Below are 25,212 nucleotides of genomic sequence, written 5' to 3' on the forward strand. Positions count from 1 at the left end.
TTACCTGCTTGTCATAGACGATACTTTCCTACTACATGCATTTGTTTTTGTGTGTTTCACTTGCCTTAACTGTTATACTTGCTCTCGTTATGTTTGTATAGTTTATAATTTAAACTATGTTTTAAATGGACTTCTCAATCCACATTCATTTAAGGCAGGGGTGTCCAAACTTTGCTCTCCAGAGGTTTTGGAACTACATTTCCGATGATGCTCAGCCAGCATTTTATCTAGCTGAGCATCATGGGAAATGTAGTTCCAAAACCTCTGGAGAGCAAAGTTTGGACACCCCTGAATTAAGGACTACCACTGGCATAAGATTTTGCCAACGACCCTTTGTCACATCTAGCATCTTAGACAGAGACTTATACGCCATGGACAGCTTTTCTATTATTGCATGCCTCGTAACAACTATGTTAACTTATGTAGACACAGTACCCCTCTGGTAACCTTCTTATTATTACTCAATTTGTATTACTTGACGTCTGTAACTGTTCTTTTATTTCCCAATAAAAAACTATTGTTTAAAAAAAAAAAAAAAAAAAAAAAAAAATTACATAGTGTAATACTGGTTAAATGGATACTAAACCCAATTTTTTTTTCTTTCATGATTCAAATAGAGCATGCAATTTTAAGCATCTTTCTAATTACTCCTATTATCATTTTTTCTTCGTTCTCTTGCTATCTTTATTTGAAAAAGAAGGCATCTAAGCTAAGGAGCCAGGCAATTTTTGGTTCAGAATGCTGGACAGCATTTAGCCACCAATCAGCAAGCACAACCCAGGTTGTGAACCAAAAATGGTCCGGCTTCTAAACTTAAAGTCTTGCTTTTCAAATAAAGATAGCAAGAGAATGAAGAAAATTTGATAATAGGAGTAAATTAGAAAGTTGCTTAAAATTGCATGCTCTATCTGAATCATGGATACAATTTGGGTTCAGTGTCCCTTTAAGATGAAGATTTCCTAAAACTAGTTGGATATTACTTATACTCTTAGAGCTGTAGCTCATTTTTCATTTAGTAAAGTTGTTCTTCCAGTTTGCAGAGAAGCTTCTCACTGTTGGATATACAGATTTAAAACCATTTACTTAAAGGGACATACAACCCAAAAATGTTTCTTTCATAATTCAGTTAGAGCATACAGTTTTAAACAACTTTCCAATGTACTTCTATTATCACATTGTCTTTGTTTTCTTGTAATCTATTGTTGAAAAGCACCAAGGTAAGTTCAGGAGTGTGCACGTGTCTGCAGTACTATATGGCAACAATTTTGCAATAATATTATACATTGGCAAGAGCATTAGATGGCAGCACTGTTCCCCGTCATGCAGTGCTCCAGACATGCGCATGCTTCCTATCTAGATATCTATTCAACAAAGAATAACAAGAGAACAAAATTTGAGAATAAAAGTATATTGGAAACTTTTTAAAAATGGTATTCTGTATCTGAATAATGAAAGAAACATTTTGGGTTTCATGTCCCTTAAAACCCCCAACAAAAACAAAATAGCAAAGAGAATCATCACTGCAACCCAAACGCCAGGCTATCATTTTGACCCTGCTCTTACACTTTGGGCATTAGTTAGTATCTTACTGCATCTCTGTAACATCACTTGAAGTCCCTCCTTCAGCTTGATTAACACACATAAATATTGCTGCATCCACACACATCTCATTGTAGTCCATCTACCTGGGAGGAGGAACAGGTAAACTCAATGGATTTGTAGAAAATATTAATTTATTGTGAAGACCGTGATGTTGCGGGGGTCATTCATGATGAAGGGGCTGTGAGCCTGAAACGTCACTGTCTTTATAATAAACAAGGAACCAGATTTCTTCTTGTGAAAGTGCAACACACAAAGATCTCCGCAAATCCAGATCTTTGTGTGTTGCACTTTTGCAAGAATAAATCCAGCTCCAAAAAGAGACGAATGCCCCTAGCGGCAGCCATATTCATCATTCTTTCTAAGCTGAATCAAGACTATTTGTATCTGTAAAATGGGACAGTTTTTGTAGAGGGGTTGGAACCAAGTGTAAACAACAATATCTTATGTAATTTTAGGAATATTTACATGTCATAATAGAGTTAATACCTGCAACCTAAAGGTAGTTTTATATCACAGATTTGCACAGATCTTAGTGTGTTGAACTGGCCACCTTCGGATCCTAATGAAGTACACACCCACCCTTTTTTTATTATACCAACCTCAAGTTCTGAAATCTTCTCATCAGCTGCTTTTTGCTTTTCTTTAAGCTGGCTATGAATCTTTTCTTTAGTTTGAAGAACAAACCTGCAATAGAAAAATAAAACAAAACGCAATTGAAAAATATTTAGTATAACAAAAGGCAGTGAATAAATTACAATGTTCAACTGTCTACAGAGCAACCACCAATATCATTAATGACAATTTAGATTTTTAGGCTTGAAATCTCACATTTGGTAATATTTTACCACACAACATTTTGACCAGAGGAACTGCGGGCGGGGAAATCGGCGATCCTGCTCTGCACAAGAGAAAGGTAAGTATTTGTAAAAAATACGGTGCAATGTAAACTTTCATGGAATGAAAGTGCCCCTGTTTTTAATTGTATTTTTGAAAAACAGACACTAATTCATGAAAGTTTATATTTACTTTAAGCAACTTTCTAATTTACTCCTATCATCAATTTGTCTTCGTTCTCTTGCTATCTATATTTAAAAAGCAGAAATGTAAAGCTTAGGAGCCGGCCCATTTAAGGTTCAGCACCCAGGATAGCAATTGCTTATTGGTGGCTACATTGGTAGCCCAGGTTCTGAACCAAAAATGGGCCAGTTCCCAACCTTTACATTCCTGCTTTTTAAATAAAGATAGCAAGAGAATGAAGACAAATTGATAATAGGAGTAAATTAGAAAGTTGCTTTAGATTGAATGCTCTATCTGAATCATGAAATTTAAGGATTTTGCACTATTAACAGTAAAAACTGTATAGGCGTTAGTGGGCGTAATCTGTGGATTTAGCAATAAGTTGGTCCCAGAACAGAAATATATGTTTGAGTAGGGGGAAATGTTGTATTAATTGGGGACAATTATCTCGATGGACCAAACACAGGGCTTCTACACAAGGGGTCTGCAAGAGCCAAGAGTCTAGGGATACCCAAGCTTTGGTACTTTCTCCAGTATGCCATTCTAGAACTCACTGAAGGGTAATTGCTTGGTAGTAAATAGAGATGAAAGGCGTTCCCAATCCTCAGTCATCTAGAGGTCTATACATCATAGATTTTCTGATCCTGGCTTTAAATTGGGCCCCAGATAAAATTATTAATGCAATTATAGTTTATATAGGTAGCCTGTAGACAGAGAGATGGGCATGGCCTGCATAATATAAAGAGTGTTCTTTTAGGATTGACTTCTTGTTTTTGTCACCACTAGGACAAGGGCTTGGAAGACCAGGTCTATAAGGTCTTTTGGACTTCCAATAAGAGAGTCTGAAAGTTATAGTTAAAGAGGTTATATGTGTTCCAATAGCCAGTTCAAATATTTCATAGAAGGGAAGCTAAGTTTATATGGGAAAGTAACTGACATCCGTTGAATTCAGTATCTTATAGAGTTAAATTAAGGATTTCAGATTCCTGGCCATTGTTTAAAAAACAGAATTTATGTTTACCTGATAAATTACTTTCTCCAACGGTGTGTCCGGTCCACGGCGTCATCCTTACTTGTGGGATATTCTCTTCCCCAACAGGAAATGGCAAAGAGCCCAGCAAAGCTGGTCACATGATCCCTCCTAGGCTCCGCCTACCCCAGTCATTCGACCGACGTTAAGGAGGAATATTTGCATAGGAGAAACCATATGGTACCGTGGTGACTGTAGTTAAAGAAAATAAATTATCAGACCTGATTAAAAAAACCAGGGCGGGCCGTGGACCGGACACACCGTTGGAGAAAGTAATTTATCAGGTAAACATAAATTCTGTTTTCTCCAACATAGGTGTGTCCGGTCCACGGCGTCATCCTTACTTGTGGGAACCAATACCAAAGCTTTAGGACACGGATGAAGGGAGGGAGCAAATCAGGTCACCTAAATGGAAGGCACCACGGCTTGCAAAACCTTTCTCCCAAAAATAGCCTCAGAAGAAGCAAAAGTATCAAACTTGTAAAATTTGGTAAAAGTGTGCAGTGAAGACCAAGTCGCTGCCCTACATATCTGATCAACAGAAGCCTCGTTCTTGAAGGCCCAAGTGGAAGCCACAGCCCTAGTGGAATGAGCTGTGATTCTTTCGGGAGGCTGCCGTCCGGCAGTCTCGTAAGCCAATCTGATGATGCTTTTAATCCAAAAAGAGAGAGAGGTAGAAGTTGCTTTTTGACCTCTCCTTTTACCGGAATAAACAACAAACAAGGAAGATGTTTGTCTAAAATCCTTTGTAGCATCCAAATAGAATTTTAGAGCGCGAACAACATCCAAATTGTGCAACAAACGTTCCTTCTTTGAAACTGGTTTCGGACACAGAGAAGGTACGATAATCTCCTGGTTAATGTTTTTGTTAGAAACAACTTTTGGAAGAAAACCAGGTTTAGTACGTAAAACCACCTTATCTGCATGGAACACCAGATAAGGAGGAGAACACTGCAGAGCAGATAATTCTGAAACTCTTCTGGCAGAAGAAATTGCAACTAAAAACAAAACTTTCCAAGATAATAACTTAATATCAACGGAATGCAAGGGTTCAAACGGAACCCCCTGAAGAACTGAAAGAACTAAATTGAGACTCCAAGGAGGAGTCAAAGGTTTGTAAACAGGCTTAATTCTAACCAGAGCCTGAACAAAGGCTTGAACATCTGGCACAGCAGCCAGTTTTTTGTGAAGTAACACCGACAAGGCAGAAATCTGTCCCTTCAGGGAACTTGCAGATAATCCCTTTTCCAATCCTTCTTGAAGGAAGGATAGAATCCTAGGAATCTTAACCTTGTCCCAAGGGAATCCTTTAGATTCACACCAACAGATATATTTTTTCCAAATTTTGTGGTAAATCTTTCTAGTTACAGGCTTTCTGGCCTGAACAAGAGTATCGATAACAGAATCTGAGAACCCTCGCTTCGATAAAATCAAGCGTTCAATCTCCAAGCAGTCAGCTGGAGTGAAACCAGATTCGGATGTTCGAACGGACCCTGAACAAGCAGGTCTCGTCTCAAAGGTAGCTTCCAAGGTGGAGCCGATGACATATTCACCAGATCTGCATACCAAGTCCTGCGTGGCCACGCAGGAGCTATCAAGATCACCGACGCCCTCTCCTGATTGATCCTGGCTACCAGCCTGGGGATGAGAGGAAACGGCGGGAACACATAAGCTAGTTTGAAGGTCCAAGGTGCTACTAGTGCATCCACTAGAGCCGCCTTGGGATCCCTGGATCTGGACCCGTAGCAAGGAACTTTGAAGTTCTGACGAGAGGCCATCAGATCCATGTCTGGAATGCCCCACAGCTGAGTGACTTGGGCAAAGATTTCCGGATGGAGTTCCCACTCCCCCGGATGCAATGTCTGACGACTCAGAAAATCCGCTTCCCAATTTTCCACTCCTGGGATGTGGATAGCAGACAGGTGGCAGGAGTGAGACTCCGCCCATAGAATGATTTTGGTCACTTCTTCCATCGCTAGGGAACTCCTTGTTCCCCCCTGATGGTTGATGTACGCAACAGTTGTCATGTTGTCTGATTGAAACCGTATGAACTTGGCCCTCGCTAGCTGAGGCCAAGCCTTGAGAGCATTGAATATCGCTCTCAGTTCCAGAATATTTATCGGTAGAAGAGATTCTTCCCGAGACCAAAGACCCTGAGCTTTCAGGGATCCCCAGACCGCGCCCCAGCCCATCAGACTGGCGTCGGTCGTGACAATGACCCACTCTGGTCTGCGGAATGTCATCCCTTGTGACAGGTTGTCCAGGGACAGCCACCAACGGAGTGAGTCTCTGGTCCTCTGATTTACTTGTATCTTCGGAGACAAGTCTGTATAGTCCCCATTCCACTGACTGAGCATGCACAGTTGTAATGGTCTTAGATGAATGAGCGCAAAAGGAACTATGTCCATTGCCGCTACCATCAACCCGATCACTTCCATGCACTGAGCTATGGAAGGAAGAGGAACGGAATGAAGTATCCGACAAGAGTCTAGAAGTTTTGTTTTTCTGGCCTCTGTCAGAAAAATCCTCATTTCTAAGGAGTCTATTATTGTTCCCAAGAAGGGAACCCTTGTTGACGGGGATAGAGAACTCTTTTCCACGTTCACTTTCCATCCGTGAGATCTGAGAAAGGCCAGGACAATGTCCGTGTGAGCCTTTGCTTGAGGAAGGGACGACGCTTGAATCAGAATGTCGTCCAAGTAAGGTACTACAGCAATGCCCCTTGGTCTTAGCACAGCTAGAAGGGACCCTAGTACTTTTGTGAAAATCCTTGGAGCAGTGGCTAATCCGAAAGGAAGCGCCACGAACTGGTAATGTTTGTCCAGGAATGCGAACCTTAGGAACCGATGATGTTCCTTGTGGATAGGAATATGTAGATACGCATCCTTTAAATCCACCGTGGTCATGAATTGACCTTCCTGGATGGAAGGAAGAATAGTTCGAATGGTTTCCATCTTGAACGATGGAACCTTGAGAAACTTGTTTAAGATCTTGAGATCTAAGATTGGTCTGAACGTTCCCTCTTTTTTGGGAACTATGAACAGATTGGAGTAGAACCCCATCCCTTGTTCTCTTAATGGAACAGGATGAATCACTCCCATTTTTAACAGGTCTTCTACACAATGTAAGAATGCCTGTCTTTTTATGTGGTCTGAAGACAACTGAGACCTGTGGAACCTCCCCCTTGGGGGAAGTCCCTTGAATTCCAGAAGATAACCTTGGGAGACTATTTCTAGCGCCCAAGGATCCAGAACATCTCTTGCCCAAGCCTGAGCGAAGAGAGAGAGTCTGCCCCCCACCAGATCCGGTCCCGGATCGGGGGCCAACATTTCATGCTGTCTTGGTAGCAGTGGCAGGTTTCTTGGCCTGCTTTCCCTTGTTCCAGCCTTGCATTGGTCTCCAAGCTGGCTTGGCTTGAGAAGTAGTACCCTCTTGCTTAGAGGACGTAGCACCTTGGGCTGGTCCGTTTCTACGAAAGGGACGAAAATTAGGTTTATTTTTTGCCTTGAAAGGCCGATCCTGAGGAAGGGCGTGGCCCTTACCCCCAGTGATATCAGAGATAATCTCTTTCAAGTCAGGGCCAAACAGCGTTTTCCCCTTGAAAGGAATGTTAAGTAGCTTGTTCTTGGAAGACGCATCAGCCGACCAAGATTTCAACCAAAGCGCTCTGCGCGCCACAATAGCAAACCCAGAATTCTTAGCCGCTAACCTAGCCAATTGCAAAGTGGCGTCTAGGGTGAAAGAATTAGCCAATTTTAGAGCATTGATTCTGTCCATAATCTCCTCAAAAGGAGGAGACTCACTATCGACCGCCTTTATCAGATCATCGAACCAGAAACATGCGGCTGTAGCGACAGGGACAATGCATGAAATTGGTTGTAGAAGGTAACCTTGCTGAACAAACATCTTTTTAAGCAAACCTTCTAATTTTTTATCCATAGGATCTTTGAAAGCAGAACTATCCTCTATGGGTATAGTGGTGCGTTTGTTTAAAGTGGAAACTGCTCCCTCGACCTTGGGGACTGTCTGCCATAAGTCCTTTCTGGGGTCGACCATAGGAAACAATTTTTTAAATATGGGGGGAGGGACGAAAGGAATACCGGGCCTTTCCCATTCCTTGTTAACAATGTCCGCCACCCGCTTGGGTATAGGAAAAGCTTCTGGGAGCCCCGGCACCTCTAGGAACTTGTCCATTTTACATAGTTTCTCTGGGATGACCAACTTGTCACAATCATCCAAAGTGGATAATACCTCCTTAAGCAGAATGCGGAGATGTTCCAACTTAAATTTAAATGCAATCACATCAGGTTCAGCCTGTTGAGAAATGTTCCCTGAATCAGTAATTTCTCCCTCAGACAAAACCTCCCTGGCCCCATCAGACTGGGTTAGGGGCCCTTCGGAAATATTATTATCAGCGTCGTCATGCTCTTCAGTATCTAAAACAGAGCAGCCGCGCTTACGCTGATAAGTGTTCATTTTGGCTAAAATGTTTTTGACAGAATTATCCATTACAGCCGTTAATTGTTGCATAGTAAGGAGTATTGGCGCGCTAGATGTACTAGGGGCCTCCTGAGTGGGCAAGACTCGTGTAGACGAAGGAGGGAATGATGCAGTACCATGCTTACTCCCCTCACTTGAGGAATCATCTTGGGCATCATTGTCATTATCACATAAATCACATTTATTTAAATGAATAGGAATTCTGGCTTCCCCACATTCAGAACACAGTCTATCTGGTAGTTCAGACATGTTAAACAGGCATAAACTTGATAACAAAGTACAAAAAACGTTTTAAAATAAAACCGTTACTGTCACTTTAAATTTTAAACTGAACACACTTTATTACTGCAATTGCGAAAAAACATGAAGGAATTGTTCAAAATTCACCAAATTTTCACCACAGTGTCTTAAAGCCTTAAAAGTATTGCACACCAAATTTGGAAGCTTTAACCCTTAAAATAACGGAACCGGAGCCGTTTTGAACTTTAACCCCTTTACAGTCCCTGGTATCTGCTTTGCTGAGACCCAACCAAGCCCAAAGGGGAATACGATACCAAATGACGCCTTCAGAAAGTCTTTTCTAAGTATCAGAGCTCCTCTCACATGCGACTGCATGCCATGCCTCTCAAAAACAAGTGCGCAACACCGGCGCGAAAATGAGGCTCTGCTTATGCTTTGGGAAAGCCCCTAAAGAATAAGGTGTCTAATACAGTGCCTGCCGATATTATTATATCAAAATACCCAGATAAAATGATTCCTCAAGGCTAAATATGTGTTAATAATGAATCGATTTAGCCCAGAAAAAGTCTACAGTCTTAATAAGCCCTTGTGAAGCCCTTATTTACTTGCTGAATAAACATGGCTTACCGGATCCCATAGGGAAAATGACAGCTTCCAGCATTACATCGTCTTGTTAGAATGTGTCATACCTCAAGCAGCAAGAGACTGCACACTGTTCCCCCAACTGAAGTTAATTGCTCTCAACAGTCCTGTGTGGAACAGCCATGGATTTTAGTGACGGTTGCTAAAATCATTTTCCTCATACAAACAGAAATCTTCATCTCTTTTCTGTTTCTGAGTAAATAGTACATACCAGCACTATTTCAAAATAACAAACTCTTGATTGAATAATAAAAACTACAGTTAAACACTAAAAAACTCTAAGCCATCTCCGTGGAGATGTTGCCTGTACAACGGCAAAGAGAATGACTGGGGTAGGCGGAGCCTAGGAGGGATCATGTGACCAGCTTTGCTGGGCTCTTTGCCATTTCCTGTTGGGGAAGAGAATATCCCACAAGTAAGGATGACGCCGTGGACCGGACACACCTATGTTGGAGAAATGAAAATTTCATTTGTAAGTGAGGGAGTGACTTAGAGGGAGAAGCTAGGCACAGTAACATATCATCTGCATAGTCATACATTTATAAGTATTTAAGTGAATCTGAATGCCCTAGATGCCTTTGTTGGACCTAATATGTGATGCTAATACCTCTATATAATAAATATTAGTGACAGAAAGCATCCTTGCCAGGTACCATTACAGATCTTAAGAGGATCAGAGAGGAAGCCATTTACTTTAACTCTAGCTGCTTTGGAGTAGATTAGATTAGAGGTGTAATATTTGAGCTCTGAGTTTAGGACCAAAACCAAATTTTTCTAATGTGGCTGACAGAAATCTCCAATCTAGTCTGTCAAACTCTCTCAGAATCCGTAGAGATCAAGACTTCTGGAATATCATGTAATTTAATAAAACCATCAGTTGGAGTACTCTGATAGTGTTGTCCATGGCCTCTCGATTGGGCACCAATCCCGCCTGATCTATATGAATGAGGTCGGGAAGTATTCGGTTAATGCAGGCTGCTAGCATTTTAGAAAAGATTTTTAGGTCTGTTTTTTAAGAGGGAAATTGGTCTGTAGTTTCCAGCCAGAGATGCGTCTTTATTGGGTTTAGGGATAACTGATATGTGGGATTCTAAAAATAATCAGACGATAAATTTCCTCCAATATCTAATGCATTAAAAAACAGAATTTATGCTTACCTGATAAATTACTTTCTCCAACGGTGTGTCCGGTCCACGGCGTCATCCTTACTTGTGGGATATTCTCTTCCCCAACAGGAAATGGCAAAGAGTCCCAGCAAAGCTGGTCACATGATCCCTCCTAGGCTCCGCCCACCCCAGTCATTCGACCGACGGACAGGAGGAAATATATATAGGAGAAACCATATGATACCGTGGTGACTGTAGTTAGAGAAAATAATTCATCAGACCTGATTAAAAAACCAGGGCGGGCCGTGGACCGGACACACCGTTGGAGAAAGTAATTTATCAGGTAAGCATAAATTCTGTTTTCTCCAACATTGGTGTGTCCGGTCCACGGCGTCATCCTTACTTGTGGGAACCAATACCAAAGCTTTAGGACACGGATGAAGGGAGGGAGCAAATCAGGTCACCTAAATGGAAGGCACCACGGCTTGCAAAACCTTTCTCCCAAAAATAGCCTCCGAAGAAGCAAAAGTATCAAATTTGTAAAATTTGGCAAAAGTGTGCAGTGAAGACCAAGTCGCTGCCTTACATATCTGGTCAACAGAAGCCTCGTTCTTGAAGGCCCATGTGGAAGCCACAGCCCTAGTGGAGTGAGCTGTGATTCTTTCAGGAGGCTGCCGTCCGGCAGTCTCATAAGCCAATCGGATAATGCTTTTAAGCCAAAAGGAAAGAGAGGTAGAAGTCGCTTTTTGACCTCTCCTTTTACCAGAATAAACAACAAACAAGGAAGATGTTTGTCTGAAATCTTTAGTAGCCTCTAAATAGAATTTTAGAGCACGGACTACGTCCAAATTGTGTAACAAACGTTCCTTCTTTGAAACTGGATTCGGACACAAAGAAGGTACAACTATCTCCTGGTTAATATTTTTGTTGGAAACAACTTTCGGAAGAAAACCAGGCTTAGTACGCAAAACCACCTTATCTGCATGGAACACCAGATAGGGCGGAGAACACTGCAGAGCAGATAACTCTGAAACTCTTCTAGCAGAAGAAATTGCAACCAAAAACAAAACTTTCCAAGATAATAACTTAATATCTACGGAATGTAAGGGTTCAAACGGAACCCCTTGAAGAACTGAAAGAACTAGATTTAGACTCCAGGGAGGAGTCAAAGGTCTGTAAACAGGCTTGATCCTAACCAGAGCCTGAACAAATGCTTGAACATCTGGCACAGCTGCCAGTCTTTTGTGAAGTAAAACAGATAAAGCAGAGATCTGTCCCTTCAGAGAACTTGCAGATAATCCTTTCTCCAAACCTTCTTGTAGAAAGGATAGAATCTTAGGAATTTTTATCTTGTTCCATGGGAATCCTTTAGATTCACACCAACAGATATATTTTTTCCATATTTTATGGTAAATTTTTCTAGTTACAGGCTTTCTAGCCTGAATCAGAGTATCTATTACAGAATCTGAAAACCCACGCTTTGATAAAATCAAGCGTTCAATCTCCAAGCCGTCAGTTGGAGGGAAACCAGATTCGGATGTTCGAATGGACCCTGAACAAGAAGGTCCTGTCTCAAAGGAAGCTTCCATGGTGGAGCCGATGACATATTGACCAGGTCTGCATACCAAGTCCTGCGTGGCCACGCAGGAGCTATCAAGATCACCGAGGCCCTCTCCTGATTGATCCTGGCTACCAGCCTGGGGATGAGAGGAAACGGTGGGAATACATAAGCTAGGTTGAAGGTCCAAGGTGCTACTAGTGCATCTACTAGGGTCGCCTTGGGATCCCTGGATCTGGACCCGTAGCAAGGAACCTTGAAGTTCTGACGAGACGCCATCAGATCGATGTCTGGAATGCCCCAAAATTGAGTTATTTGGGCAAAGATTTCCGGATGGAGTTCCCACTCCCCCGGATGGAATGTCTGACGACTCAGAAAATCCGCTTCCCAATTTTCCACTCCTGGGATGTGGATCGCAGACAAGTGGCAGGAGTGATCCTCCGCCCATTGAATTATCTTGGTCACTTCTTTCATCGCCAGGGAAGTCCTTGTTCCCCCCTGATGATTGATATATGCAACGGTCGTCATGTTGTCTGACTGAAACCTTATGAATTTGGCCTTTGCTAGTTGAGGCCAAGCTCTGAGAGCATTGAATATCGCTCTCAGTTCCAGAATGTTTATCGGGAGAAGAGGCTCTTCCTGAGACCATAGACCCTGAGCTTTCAGGGATTTCCAGACCGCGCCCCAGCCCACTAGGCTGGCGTCGGTCGTGACAATGACCCACTCTGGTCTGCGGAAGCTCATTCCCTGTGACAGATTGTCCAGGGTCAGCCACCAACGGAGTGAATCTCTGGTCTTTTGATCTACTTGAATCATCGGAGACAAGTCTGTATAATCCCCATTCCACTGTCTGAGCATGCACAGTTGTAATGGTCTTAGATGAATTCGTGCAAAAGGAACTATGTCCATTGTTGCAACCATCAATCCTATTACTTCCATGCACTGCGCTATGGAAGGACGAGGAACAGAATGAAGTACTTGACAAGAGCTTAGAAGTTTTGATTTTCTGACCTCTGTCAGAAAAATCCTCATCTCTAAGGAATCTATTATTGTTCCCAAGAAGGGAACTCTTGTTGACGGGGACAGAGAACTTTTTTCTTTGTTCACCTTCCATCCGTGAGATCTGAGAAAGGCTAGGACGATGTCCGTATGAGCCTTTGCTTTTGACAGGGACGACGCTTGAATCAGGATGTCGTCCAAGTAAGGTACTACTGCAATGCCCCTTGGTCTTAGAACCGCTAGAAGGGACCCTAGTACCTTTGTGAAAATCCTTGGAGCAGTGGCTAATCCAAATGGAAGTGCCACAAACTGGTAATGCTTGTCCAGAAAAGCGAACCTTAGGAACTGATGATGTTCCTTGTGGATAGGAATATGTAGGTATGCATCCTTTAAATCCACGGTAGTCATAAATTGATTTTCCTGGATAGTAGGTAGGATCGTTCGAATAGTTTCCATTTTGAACGATGGTACCCTGAGAAATTTGTTTAGGATCTTTAGATCCAAAATTGGTCTGAATGTTCCCTCTTTCTTGGGAACTATGAACAGATTGGAATAAAATCCCATTCCTTGTTCTCTTATTGGAACTGGATGTATCACTCCCATCTTTAACAGGTCTTCTACACAATGTAAGAATGCCTGTCTCTTTATTTGGTTTGAAGATAATTGAGACCTGTGGAACCTTCCCCTTGGGGGTAGTTCCTTGAATTCCAGGAGATAACCTTGAGAAACTATTTCTAGCGCCCAAGGATCCTGAACATCTCTTGCCCAAGCCTGAGCAAAGAGAGAAAATCTGCCCCCCACTGTTTTGGTAGCAGTGGTAGGCTTCTTGGCCTGCTTACCCCTGTTCCAGCCTTGCATTGGTTTCCAGGCTGGTTTGGGTTGTGAAGTATTACCCTCTTGCTTAGAGGATACAGAATTAGAGACTGGTCCGTTTCTGCAAAAGGGACGAAAATTAGGCTTATTATTAGCCTTAAAAGACCTATCCTGTGGGAGGGCGTGGCCCTTTCCCCCAGTGATGTCTGAAATAATCTCTTTCAAATCAGGTCCAAATAATGTTTTACCTTTGAAAGGAATGTTAAGCAATTTTGTCTTGGAAGACACATCCGCTGACCAAGACTTTAGCCAAAGCACTCTGCGCGCCACGACAGCAAACCCTGAATTTTTCGCCGCTAATCTAGCTAATTGCAAAGCGGCATCTAAAACAAAAGAGTTAGCCAATTTAAGTGCTTGAACTCTGTCCATAACCTCCTCATACGAAGATTCTTTACTGAGCGATTTTTCTAGTTCCTCGAACCAGAAACACGCTGCCGTAGTGACAGGAACAATGCATGAAATTGGTTGTAGAAGGTAACCTTGCTGTACAAAAATCTTTTTAAGCAAACCCTCTAATTTCTTATCCATAGGATCTTTGAAAGCACAACTATCTTCGATAGGAATAGTAGTGCGTTTGTTTAGAGTAGAAACCGCCCCCTCGACCTTGGGGACTGTCTGCCATAAGTCCTTTCTGGGGTCGACTATAGGAAATAATTTCTTAAATATAGGGGGGGGAACAAAAGGTATGCCGCCACCCGCTTGGGTATAGGAAAAGCGTCGGGGGGCACCGGAACCTCTAGGAACTTGTCCATCTTACATAATTTCTCTGGAATGACCAAATTGTCACAATCATCCAGAGTAGATAACACCTCCTTAAGCAGTGCGCGGAGATGTTCTAATTTAAATGTCACAACATCAGGTTCAGCTTGATGAGAAATTTTTCCTGAATCTGAAATTTCTCCATCAGACAAAACCTCCCTCATGGCCCCTTGAGATTGGTGTGAGGGTATGTCAGAACAGTTATCATCAGCGTCCTCTTGCTCTTCAGTGTTTAAAACAGAGCAATCGCGCTTTCTCTGATAAGTAGGCATTTTGTATAAAAGATTTGCTATGGAGTTATCCATTACAGCCGTTAATTGTTGCATGGTAATAAGTATTGGCGCACTAGATGTACTAGGGGCCTCCTGTGTGGGCATAACTGGTGTAGACACAGTAGGGGATGATGTAGTATCATGTTTACTCCCCTCATTTGAGGAATCATCTTGGGCAATATCATTATCTGTTGCAATACTGTCCTTACTTTGTTTGGACACTATGGCACAATTATCACATAAATTTAAATGGGGAGACACATTGGCTTTCATACATATAGAACATAGCTTATCTGATGGTACAGACATGTTAAACAGGCTTAAACTTGTCAACAAAGCACAAAAAACGTTTTAAAATAAAACCGTTACTGTCACTTTAAATTTCAAACTAAAAAAAAACTTTATTACTGAATATGTGAAAAAGTATGAAGGAATTGTTCAAAATTCACCAAAATTTCACCACAGTGTCTTAAAGCATTAAAAGTATTGCACACCAAATTTCAGAGCTTTAACCCTTAAATCAACGGAACCGGAGCCGTTTTTACATTTAACCCCTATACAGTCCCAGAATGAGGCTCTGTCTATAACTAGAAAGGCCCCCATCTGAAAAAGGTGTCCAACACAGTGCCTGCCGTTTTTCTAAACGTTCCCCAAGATTATAATACCAATAATTAGTTAGAATCTGCATAATATGCCTAGTAAAGCAACTGTTTTAGCCCAGAAAAATGTCTACCAGTTTTTAAGCCCTTTTTGAAGCCCTTTATTCTTTTATGTTTAACTAAGAAAATGGCTTACTGGTCCCCATGAGGGGAAATGACAGCCTTCCAGCATTACATGGTCTTGTTAGAAATATGGCTAGTCATACCTTAAGCAGAAAAGACTGCTAACTGTTTCCCCCAACTGAAGTTACTTCATCTCAACAGTCCTGTGTGGAAACAGCAATTGATTTCAGTTACTGTCTGCTAAAATCATCTTCCTCTTACAAACAGAAATCTTCATCCTTTTCTGTTTCAGAGTAAATAGTACATACCAGCACTATTTTAAAATAACAAACACTTGATAGAAGAATAAAACTACATTTAAACACCAAAAAACTCTTAACCATCTCCGTGGAGATGTTGCCTGTGCAACGGCAAAGAGAATGACTGGGGTGGGCGGAGCCTAGGAGGGATCATGTGACCAGCTTTGCTGGGACTCTTTGCCATTTCCTGTTGGGGAAGAGAATATCCCACAAGTAAGGATGACGCCGTGGACCGGACACACCAATGTTGGAGAAAGACTTGTAAGGTTAGGGGCCAAAATGTCTTGAAAGGTTTTGTAATTCTTATTGGAAAATCAGTCTGTACCTGGACTCTTGCCTGAAGGGAGAGCATCAATGGCTGCCTTAACTTCATCTACACAAAAAGGGTATTCAAGATCCTCTATTTCTACTATTGAGATAGTAGGGAGATCAGCTTATTCTATAAAGGAGTGTAAATATGTGTCATGATGTCTATTAGTCATATGAGGGATTTTATAAAAAGCTTTTGATAATAGATTTTAAAAATATCTGCAATTGCCAAACTCTCAATCTCCGGCTCCCCATCCGATAACTTTAGATAGATAACTTTAGTAATATAGTTGGCATATGATTTCTTCTTTACAGAGGGCCCGCTTTATAATCACCCGTGTAGTATAGTTTTCTTGAGATATAATGCTTTTGCATATGCCTCTTTATGAAAGTGTTCATTCAAGGCTAGTCTGGCAGACTGTAGCTGATCAGACAGTATAGAGTTGGCAGGGCCTCTTATGGTTTCTTATCAAGGTTCCATACCTCATCTATCAATATTTTCCCATTGGTGTAATAATCTCTTTTGGTTAGAGTTTTCCATTTAATAAGTTAGCCCCTAAATACGCCTGTCTGGGCTTCCTGAATTGTCATTGCTTGGTGATGGTCTATAGTGTTAAATTGAAAATATACCTGTATATAATTACTGATGTTGGATACTATTTGGGTGTTATGCAATAAAACAATTTAATCTCCATAAGAATAGGGACATATTAAATCTAATGTTATCATGGAATGGTCCGATTGGCTCAGAAAGAGGTAAACGACTCTGGAGTAAATCCCATTAGGGTGGAAGTAAAAGGTGTGATCTTTTTGAAAGAGCATCTCATAAGCCCAGAAGTGTGCAGGAAAGACAAGCAGTATAAAAAGACAGTGTTGTGTACTACCCATACTAGTGATAACAGACAGAGACCAGCTCAGCACTGTCATAACTTTAATCCCCAATCAGACTGTCTGGTTTATGCACTAACTTCTTGCAGCAACCACTAGTTGACATAATTTCTGTCCCTTCTTACTTCCTGCTTGTAATGTCTTATAACATACAACATACATACATTTCCTCCCCTATTTCTTTTAATTATCTAGGGCAGCAAGTTAGTGCAGTATCACTGCAACAACCCAGAAGTGGTTATAATATAGTCTGTTAAATATTACTAGATCTAAATTAGTGGTAAATGACTGTTTAACTTTCACTGCATAGGGGAAGCAAAGTGTTCCAGTGCTTGAGAGAGACAGCAGCCTATGTATTTTTCACTTTTGACTGCTCTGCAAGATGCTAGAGTGGCAGAAACTGAGATTCCTGAATAGGGATTGCGCCATAAATACAAAATATATGCTACAAAAAAACTAAACAAGATTTATTAAGAAACAAAAGGACAAAACATTTTATCCAAATTTAGCAGAGGAAGACTGAAGAATGTCCAAATTGTAAAGAGTCACAATAGGTATGCCGATTCTTCAAGCCTGCAGCTTGACAAATATCAGTAACAGAGGCGTTAGCCTGCAAAACCCGACGTTGGTACTGCACTAGTTAAGTGAGCCTTAATGCCATCAGGAATAGGAACTTGCTGAAACTTATAAACTGTGATGATACACTTAAAGGGACAGTTAAGTCCCAAAAAAACTTTCATGATTCAAACAGGGCATGTAATTTTAAAGACGTTTCCAATTTACTTTATCACCAATTTTGCTTTGTTCTCTTGGTATTCTTAGTTGAAAGCTAAACCTAGGTAGGCTCATATGCTAATTTCTTAGCCCTTGAAGGCTGCCTCTAATCTGAATGTGTTTTTCACCACTAGAGGGCATTAGTTTATGTGTTTCATATAGATAACATTGAGCTCAGCTCATGCACATGAAGTTACCTAGGAGTGAGCACTGATTGGCTAAAATGCAAGTATGTCAAAAGAACTGAAAAAGGGGGCAGTTTGCAGAGGCATAGATACAAGGTAATCACAGAGGTAAAACATGTATTAGTATAACACTGTTGGTTATGCATAACTGGGGAATGGATAATAAAGGGATTATCCATTTTAAACAACAAAAATTCTGTTGTTGACTGTCCCTTTAACAATCAAAACAGCACAAGTCTGCTTCTCTGGAACACAGCCTCTCCTTTTTCTAAAAGGAACAACCAACAAACGAGATGTTTTTTACGAAAGTCCTTAGTTCTTTCCAAGAGAATACGTAAGACATCTCACCACATCCAGTGTATAAAAGGTATTGATACTTAAATGGCTTTTTGTCTGTACAATAGGTGGGAAGGTCAATCTCTTGATTCACATGAAAATCTGACACCACTTTAGGAAGAAAAAAAAAAAACACTCTTGTACTTTACGTAGGACTATCTTGTCTTGGTGAAAAACTGTGTAAGGTGAATCTGCTGAGAAAGCTTGAAGTGCAAAAATTATTCTGGCAAAAAGTAACGGCAAGAAGAAACAGTTTTCACAGTAAGGAAAGAGTGTAGTGACTCAAAAGGGGCCAACATAAAAGCAAACAAAACCAAAGGTAAATCCCAAGGAGGGGGAAAAAAGAGCAGAATAGCTTAAAAAGTTGTCCAATGAAATCTTCAATGGCACATTTAACACCAGTAATTGCAGAGATGGATGAAACTTGAACTTTCAAAGCTAACAAAATCAGACATTTTTGGTATCCATGACATAGAAATTCTAAAATAATGGATACAGGTACTGATCAAAAACATAATTTATGCTTACCTGATAAATTTATTTCTCTTGTAGTGTGTTCAGTCCACGGGTCATCCATTACTTATGGGATATATTCTCCTTCCCAACAGGAAGTTGCAAGAGGATCACCCAAGCAGAGCTGCTATATAGCTCCTCCCCTCACGTCATATCCAGTCATTCGACCGAAACAAGACGAGAAAGGAAAAACTATAGGGTGCAGTGGTGACTGGAGTTTTAATTAAAATTTAGAACTGCCTCAAAAAAAGACAGGGCGGGCCGTGGACTGAACACACTACAAGAGAAATAAATTTATCAGGTAAGCATAAATTATGTTTTCTCTTGTTAAGTGTGTTCAGTCCACGGGTCATCCATTACTTATGGGATACCAATACCAAAGCTAAAGTACACGGATGATGGGAGGGACAAGGCAGGAACATTAAACGGAAGGAACCACTGCCTGTAGAACCTTTCTCCCAAAAACAGCCTCCGAAGAAGCAAAAGTGTCAAATTTGTAAAATTTTGAAAAAGTGTGAAGCGAAGACCAAGTTGCAGCCTTGCAAATCTGTTCAACAGAGGCCTCATTCTTAAAGGCCCAGGTGGAAGCCACGGCTCTAGTGGAATGAGCTGTAATTCTTTCAGGGGGCTGCTGTCCAGCAGTCTCATAGGCTAACCGTATTATGCTACGAAGCCAAAAAGAGAGAGAGGTGGCCGAAGCCTTTTGACCTCTCCTCTGTCCAGAATAAACGACAAACAGAGAAGAAGTTTGCCGAAATTCTTTAGTTGCCTGTATGTAGAACTTCAGGGCACGGACTACGTCCAGATTATGCAAAAGACGTTCCTTCTTTGAAGAAGGATTAGGACATAATGATGGAACAACAATCTCTTGATTGATATTCCTGTTAGAAACAACCTTAGGTAAAAATCCAGGTTTAGTACGCAGAACTACCTTGTCTGAATGAAAAATCAGATAAGGAGAATCACAATGTAAGGCAGATAACTCAGAGACTCTTCGAGCCGAGAAAATAGCCATCAAAAACAGAACTTTCCAAGATAAAAGCTTAATATCAATGGAATGAAGGGGTTCAAACGGAACACCCTGAAGAACTTTAAGAACCAAGTTTAAGCTCCACGGAGGAGCAACAGTTTTAAACACAGGCTTAATCCTAGACAAAGCCTGACAAAAAGCCTGGACGTCTGGATTCTCTGCCAGACGTTTGTGTAAAAGAATAGACAGAGCAGAAATCTGTCCTTTTAACGAACTAGCGGATAAGCCCTTTTCTAAACCCTCTTGTAGAAAAGACAATATCCTAGGAATCCTAACCTTACTCCATGAGTAACTCTTGGATTCGCACCAATACAAATATTTACGCCATATCTTATGGTAAATTCTTCTGGTAACAGGTTTCCTAGCCTGTATTAAGGTATCAATAACCGACTCCGAGAAGCCACGCTTTGATAGAATCAAGCGTTCAATCTCCATGCAGTCAGCCTCAGAGAAATTAGATTTGGATGGTTGAAAGGACCCTGAATTAGAAGGTCCTGCCTCAGAGGCAGAGACCATGGTGGACAGGACGACATGTCCACTAGGTCTGCATACCAGGTCCTGCGTGGCCACGCAGGCGCTATCAGGATCACCGATGCTCTCTCCTGTTTGATCCTGGCAATCAGTCGAGGTAGCAACGGAAATCGTGGAAACACATAAGCCATGTTGAAAACCCAAGAGGCTGCTAGTGCATCTACCAGCACCGCTCCCGGGTCCCTGGATCCGTAACAAGGAAGCTTGGCGTTCTGGCGAGATGCCATGAGATCCAGCTCCGGTTCGCCCCAAAGAAGAATCAGTTGAGCAAACACCTCCGGGTGAAGTTCCCACTCCCCCGGATGAAAGGTCTGGCGACTTAGAAAGTCCGCCTCCCAGTTCTCCACGCCTGGGATGTAGATCGCTGACAGGTGACAAGAGTGAGACTCTGCCCAGCGAATTATCTTTGAGACTTCCAACATCGCTAGGGAACTCCTGGTTCCCCCTTGATGATTGATGTAAGCCACAGTCGTGATGTTGTCCGACTGAAATCTGATGAACCTCAGTGTTGCTAACTGAGGCCAAGCTAGAAGAGCATTGAATATTGCTCTTAATTCCAGAATGTTTATTGGGAGGAGTTTCTCCTCCTGAGTCCACGATCCCTGAGCCTTCAGGGAGTTCCAGACTGCGCCCCAGCCTAGTAGGCTGGAATCTGTTGTTACAATCGTCCAATCTGGTCTGCGAAAAGTCATTCCTTTGGACAGATGAACCCTTGACAACCACCAGAGAAGAGAGTCTCTGGCCTCCTGGTCCAGATTTAGTAAAGGGGACAGATCTGAGTAATCCCCATTCCACTGACTTAGAATGCATAGTTGCAGCGGTCTGAGATGCAGGCGCGCAAATGGCACTATGTCCATTGCCGCGACCATTAAGCCGATTACTTCCATGCACTGAGCTACTGATGGGCTTGGAATGGAATGAAGGACACGGCAAGCATTTAGGATTTTTGATAACCTGGATTCCGTCAGGTAAATCTTCATCTCTACAGAATCTATAAGAGTCCCTAGGAAGGGAACCCTTGTGAGTGGTAACAGAGAACTCTTTTCCATGTTTACTTTCCACCCATGCGACCTCAGAAATGCTAGAACTATCTCTGTATGAGACTTTGCATTTTGAAAACTTGACGCTTGTATCAGAATGTCGTCTAGGTACGGAGCCACCGCTATGCCTCGCGGTCTTAGTACCGCCAGAAGCGAGCCCAGAACCTTTGTAAAAATTCTCGGGGCCGTAGCTAACCCGAAGGGAAGAGCTACAAACTGGTAATGCCTGTCTAGAAAAGCAAACCTTAGGTACCGATAATGATCTTTGTGAATCGGTATGTGAAGGTAGGCATCCTTTAAGTCCACTGTGGTCATCTACTGACCCTCTTGGATCATGGGTAGGATGGTTCGAATAGTTTCCATTTTGAACGATGGAACCCTTAGGAACTTGTTTAAGATCTTTAGATCTAAGATTGGTCTGAACGTTCCCTCTTTTTTGGGAACCACAAACAGATTTGAGTAAAAACCTTGCCCTTGTTCCGTCCGCGGAACTGGGTGGATCACTCCCATTACTAAGAGGTCTTGTACACATCGTAGAAATGCCTCTCTCTTTATTAGGTTTGTTGATAAACTTGACAGATGAAATCTCCCTTGTGGAGGAGAAGTCTTGAAGTCCAGAAGGTATCCCTGAGATATGATCTCCAACGCCCAGGGATCCTGGACATCTCTTGCCCAAGCCTGGGCGAAGAGAGAAAGTCTGCCCCCACTAGATCCTTTTCCGGATAGGGGGCCCTTTCTTCATGCTGTCTTAGGGGCAGAAGTAGGTTTTCTGGCCTGCTTGCCCTTGTTCCAGGACTGGTTGCCTTTCCAACCCTGTCTGTAACGATTAGCAGTCCCTTCCTGTTTTGGAGCGGAGGAAGTTGATGCTGCTCCTGCCTTGAAATTACGAAAGGCACGAAAATTAGACTGTTTGGCCTTTGATTTGGCCCTGTCCTGAGGAAGGGTGTGACCCTTACCTCCAGTAATGTCAGCAATAATTTCTTTCAAGCCGGGCCCGAATAAGGTTTGCCCTTTGAAAGGAATATTAAGCAATTTAGATTTAGAAGTTACATCTGCTGACCAGGATTTAAGACATAGCGCTCTGCGCGCCTGGATGGCGAATCCGGAGTTCTTAGCCGTTAGTTTGGTTAAATGCACAACGGCATCCGAAATAAATGCATTAGCTAGCTTAAGGGCTCTAAGCTTGCTCATAATCTCATCCAATGGTGCTGTGCGAATAGCCTCTTCCAGAGACTCAAACCAGAATGCCTCTGCAGCAGTGATGGGCGCAATGCATGCAAGGGGCTGTAATATAAAACCTTGTTGAACAAACATTTTCTTAAGGTAACCTAATTTTTTATCCATTGGATCTGAGAAAGCACAGCTATCCTCCACCGGGATAGTGGTACGCTTGGCTAAAGTAGAAACTGCTCCCTCCACCTTAGGGACCGTCTGCCATAAGTCTCGTGTGGTGGCGTCTATAGGAAACATTTTTCTAAATATCGGAGGAGGGGAAAAGGGCACACCGGGTCTATCCCACTCCTTGCTAATAATCTCTGTAAGCCTTTTAGGTATAGGAAAAACGTCAGTACACACCGGCACCACATAGTATTTATCCAGCCTACATAATTTCTCTGGGATTGCAACTGTGTCGCAATCATTCAGAGCCGCTAACACCTCCCCTAGCAATACACGGAGGTTCTCAAGCTTAAATTTAAAATTTGAAATGTCTGAATCCGGTCTCCCCGGATCAGAACCGTCACCCACAGAATGAAGCTCTCCGTCCTCATGTTCTGCAAATTGTGACGCAGTATCGGACATGGCTCTCGTATCATCGGCGCGCTCTGTCCTTAACCCAGAGCTATCGCGCTTGCCTCTTAACTCAGGCAAATTAGATAATACTTCTTTCATAACATTAGTCATATCATGCAAAGTGATTTGTAAGGGCCTTGATGTACTTGGCGCCACAATCTCACGCACCTCCTGAGCGGGAGGCGAAGGTACTGACACGTGATGAGAGTTAGGTGGCATAACTTCCCCCTCGTTGTCTGGTGATAATTTCTTTACCGGTAAAGACTGACTTTTATTTAAAGTAACATCAATACAATTGGTACACATATTTCTGTTGGGCTCCACATTGGCTTTTAAACATAATGAACAAGTAGATTCATCTGTATCAGACATGTTTAAACAGACTAGCAATGAAGGCTAGCAAGCTTGGAAAAAAAACTTTCAATAAATTTACAAGCAATAGAAAAAAACGCTTCAGCGCTTTTAAAAACACAAAAAAAAACTGTCACAGTTGAAATAACAATGAACTAATTCAGTTATAGCCAACAAATTTAACAGTAAATGTATGAATTTAGCAGAGGATTGCACCCACTAGCAAACGGATGATTAACCCCTCAATACCCAAAAAAACGGATAATCAATTTCAGATTTAACGCTTTTATCACAGTCAAACACACTGTCACAGGTCTGCTGTGACTGATTACCTCCCTCAAAAATGAAATTTGAAGACCCCTGAGCTCTCTGGAGACGTCCTGGAACAAGGAGGAAGAAGCAGGAAGACTGTGCTAGAATTTTAACTGCGCAACAAGGCGCTAAAAAAAGGCCCCTCCCACTCATATTACAACAGTGGGAGACCTGTTACAACGGTTTCTATGCAGAAATAAACGTTAGCCATATGGAAAAAAATCATGCCCAAAAAGATTTATCACCAAAGTACCTCACAAAACGAATAACATGCCAGTAAACGTTTTAAAAACAACTTTTCCAGTGTTATGCAAAGTTATTACTAAGCCTGCTACCAGTCGCTTCTACTGCAGTTAAGGCTCATACATTTATTTCAGTATTAACAGTATTTTCTCAGTTAAATTCTAGTCCCTAGAAAATAACTCAACTGCGCATACATTTATCAGCCTGATACCAGTCGCTACTACTGCATTAAAGGCTGTACTTACATCATATGGGTAACAGCAGTGTTTTCTTAGTCAATTCCATTCCTAGAAAATATTATACTGCACATACCTCATTTGCGGGGGACCCCGCATGCTATTCCCTTTTCTGAAGTTACCCCACTCCTCAGAATGTGCGAGAACAGCCAGTGGATCTTAGTTACGTCTGCTAAGATCATAGAAAATGCAGGCAGATTTTCTTCTTCTAAATACTGCCTGAGAGAAAAAACAGCACACTCCGGTGCCATTTTAAAATAATAAACTTTTGATTGAAGAATAATTAAGTAAAAAACTCCTATCTCCTCTCACAACCTCCTTTGTTGAGACTTGCAAGAGAATGACTGGATATGACATGTGAGGGGAGGAGCTATATAGCAGCTCTGCTTGGGTGATCCTCTTGCAACTTCCTGTTGGGAAGGAGAATATATCCCATAAGTAATGGATGACCCGTGGACTGAACACACTTAACAAGAGAAAACAGAATTTATGCTTACCTGATAAATTACTTTCTCCAACGGTGTGTCCGGTCCACGGCGTCATCCTTACTTGTGGGATATTCTCTTCCCCAACAGGAAATGGCAAAGAGCCCAGCAAAGCTGGTCACATGATCCCTCCTAGGCTCCGCCTACCCCAGTCATTCGACCGACGTAAAGGAGGAATATGCATAGGAGAAATCATATGATACCGTGGTGACTGTAGTTAGAGAAAATAATTCATCAGACCTGATTAAAAAAACCAGGGCGGGCCGTGGACCGGACACACCGTTGGAGAAAGTAATTTATCAGGTAAGCATAAATTCTGTTTTCTCCAACATAGGTGTGTCCGGTCCACGGCGTCATCCTTACTTGTGGGAACCAATACCAAAGCTTTAGGACACGGATGATGGGAGGGAGCAAATCAGGTCACCTAGATGGAAGGCACCACGGCTTGCAAAACCTTTCTCCCAAAAATAGCCTCAGAAGAAGCAAAAGTATCAAATTTGTAAAATTTGGTAAAAGTGTGCAGTGAAGACCAAGTCGCTGCCTTACATATCTGATCAACAGAAGCCTCG

At 42.0% G+C, this 25,212-nt stretch overlaps 1 protein-coding gene across 1 annotated transcript in view; it reads right to left on the reverse strand.

Annotated features, from left to right (window-relative positions):
• PFDN1 (prefoldin subunit 1) overlaps positions 1 to 25,212 on the reverse strand; it is a 147,636-nt gene that overhangs the window by 71,339 nt on the left and 51,085 nt on the right. Inside the window, exon 3 of the mRNA XM_053717223.1 lies at positions 2,202 to 2,286. Within this exon, the coding sequence (XP_053573198.1) occupies positions 2,202 to 2,286 (85 nt within the window). The remainder of the gene's footprint in view (positions 1 to 2,201; positions 2,287 to 25,212) is intronic.

Source organism: Bombina bombina, chromosome 6 (assembly GCF_027579735.1).
Source record: "Bombina bombina isolate aBomBom1 chromosome 6, aBomBom1.pri, whole genome shotgun sequence".
Lineage (NCBI taxonomy): Eukaryota > Metazoa > Chordata > Amphibia > Anura > Bombinatoridae > Bombina > Bombina bombina.